Source organism: Sardina pilchardus, chromosome 23 (genome assembly GCF_963854185.1).
Source record: "Sardina pilchardus chromosome 23, fSarPil1.1, whole genome shotgun sequence".
NCBI classification, from domain to species: domain Eukaryota; kingdom Metazoa; phylum Chordata; class Actinopteri; order Clupeiformes; family Clupeidae; genus Sardina; species Sardina pilchardus.
In genome coordinates, this window is record NC_085016.1 from 30,013,623 (window position 1) to 30,016,122 (window position 2,500).

General features: G+C 46.6%; 1 protein-coding gene across 8 annotated transcripts in view; it reads left to right on the top strand.

The window, feature by feature from the left end:
• The window catches only part of LOC134070816 (bromodomain adjacent to zinc finger domain protein 2B-like), a 151,074-nt gene that overhangs the window by 61,267 nt on the left and 87,307 nt on the right, over positions 1 to 2,500 (top strand). For all 8 annotated transcript variants that reach the window (XM_062527267.1, XM_062527272.1, XM_062527269.1 and 5 more), the window contains one exon: positions 1,042 to 1,227. In XM_062527267.1, the coding sequence (XP_062383251.1) occupies positions 1,044 to 1,227 (184 nt within the window). In that variant the 5' untranslated portion in view covers positions 1,042 to 1,043. The remainder of the gene's footprint in view (positions 1 to 1,041; positions 1,228 to 2,500) is intronic.

The following is a 2,500-nucleotide window of genomic DNA, read 5'->3' on the forward strand; positions in this document are numbered from 1 at the left end:
CTCTCGTCTCCCTCTCTTCCTTTTTGCCCTTCCCTCTTTTGATCTCCATTTTGTCTTCTCCAGAGTCTTCCTCTCAGTCTTGTCTGTTTGCCTTTTCTCTTACCAGTCTACCTTCATCCTCTCTTCTCTCTTTCTCCTCAGTGGTATATCTACCACTTCAGTGTCCCATCTCCCTTTCCTGCCTCTTCCTCCACGTTGCTTCTGAAATAGTGAGCTGTGCATGTGTGAGTGTGTATGTGAGAGAGAGAGAGAGAGAGAGAAAGAGAGAGAGAGAGAGAAAGAGAGAGAGGTTCAACCACTTTTTTATTGATTCATTCTTTGACCCATGAAATCATGACACAATACACACGTTCATAAATACATTCACATATTAAAGCCCCAATGCATCATGTATTAAAAAGTACCTCATCACCACCCCCACCCTGAGCGAGAGAGAGAGAGAGAGAGAGAGAGAGAGAGAGAGAGAGAGAGAGAGAGAGAGAGAGAGAGAGAGAGAGAGAGAGAGAGAGAGGGATGATCAACTTCAGTCATGGTGCAATGTAGGATGAGCCCCGTCAGAGTGGTGTGGTCATCATTTGCCTGTTAAGCCCATCAGTGACCGATTGCTCCATTTAGCCCTGTGTGTAAAAGGGGCTGTGAACCACCCTATAAATTATGAAATGCTAGTGTTTGTGTACTTCTTCCACAAACTGTTAATGCCCAATGCAGATTGTGTGTGCGCGTGTGTGTGTGTGTGTGTGTGTGTGTGTGTGTGTGTGTGTGTGTGTGTGTGTGTGTGTGTGTGTGTGTGTGTGTGTGTTAAAATATGTTTGCTCAGTGTACATGACATCATCCCTGGTGAAAGGAATTCAATTTATCTGGATGTCTGCATCCCTGGAGGATGACATCATGCATGACGCTTTGATTGTGCGATTTTGTGTGTGTGTGCATGTATGTGTGAGTGTGGGGAGTTTGTACAGGTCTTAGCCTGTATTCTTCTGTATATTGTAGAAGACATGTTTTCTATCCTAACCTGTGTGTTGTTGTGTGTGTGCTTCTCAGAGATGGAGTCCGGTGAGCGGCTTGCCTCCCCCTCCTCAGGTGCAGGTGTGTCTGTGCACACGGCCGCCAGCGCCCCCGCCACGGCCGCCTCCTCCTCCTCACCTGCCGCATCCTCACCTGCATCCTCATCACCTGCAGCCAACGCCAAGAGCAGCCTCGGGCACGCTGCCTCAGCCGCCACGCTAGGTACACACACACACACACACACACAGACACACACACACACACACACACAGATGCTGAAATGGGGGTATTTGCTGCATTAATGAACTTCAGACATTTTGTCTTCACTTTGTCATTTTATTTTGTCTCAAAGCCGCTATTTGCACTTTTCTGTGTCATGCATGCTTTCTTGGGAGGATCAGCTAAAAAGTGGGTGTATCACGCAAGCACAGGGGAGGAGAAGTGCTAATAGCGATTGATTAAGTATTCCGCCATATGTATGAAAACAGCGCACGTCTATTTTTCATTGAAAAACTTGTGCCTGCTAAAAGCAGGTGTAATACAAATTGCGGTTAAATGCATCTATTAGAGTAGTATTAGAGTACAGTGTTTACTGGCACACATAGGCAGACATATCACACACACAGACACACACACAACCACTGAGAGGTGCATTCTCACGCAATTTGTATATTTTGATGTGACAGGTGTTCACTCTCATGAATGAAGCATGCATGAATGACTGACTGAAGCCCTTTTCACACTGAAAGCCGCCACACTGGCGGTAAGGTGGAGCTGGGAATTTGAACTCTTTGTCTGTATGAAATGGAGGTGCAATATTCCTCCTTTCAAAAAAGCCGCCACGGTGTAGGCGTAAACATGGGTGTGAAGTTGAATAGTGACGTAGCCTACAACATAGGCGTCAGAAGAATATTTAGTCTCGTGACGCTGTCATTTTCAAAGCCAATGGCGCCAGAACAAGAAGCACTGTGGTCCACTTCAATCGCGAATGAAGTTCATATTGTTTTTAGGTTATTAAATGGCATTGTTAGCTATGAAAGACACAAGCGAACAAACAAGAAGGACGGTGCAACGGTGTCGACATTCTCGGAGGTGTTTGATGCGGGAGAACCGGCGAGAGTGATGTCCAAACTGCCCTGGACATGTAGAGGGTTACCCGAGTTGCTTGTCCCCCAAATGGCTTGGCAAACTTCGAAATGTTCTCAGTCCATCTTTCCTCTGCCACTCCTGTTGTTGTGGTCACAGTCTTCATGATATTTTTTCTGCAAGCCTTTCATCTTGCTTGTGACCTGCTTCTTCGCCCGGTTATTGCCACGTCGGCTAAGCTCCTCTGTGACTTTTTCATATAGCAATCTGCAGTGATGATCTGAGAGCTGTGCACAGCTGTTTGCTGATTTTAAATCTCCCGGCTGTGGATCACACAACTCGCGTCATCGACAGCTCACACAATCACCTGTGCCAGCGATTTACACTGCAGTGCAGTACACCCCTACAA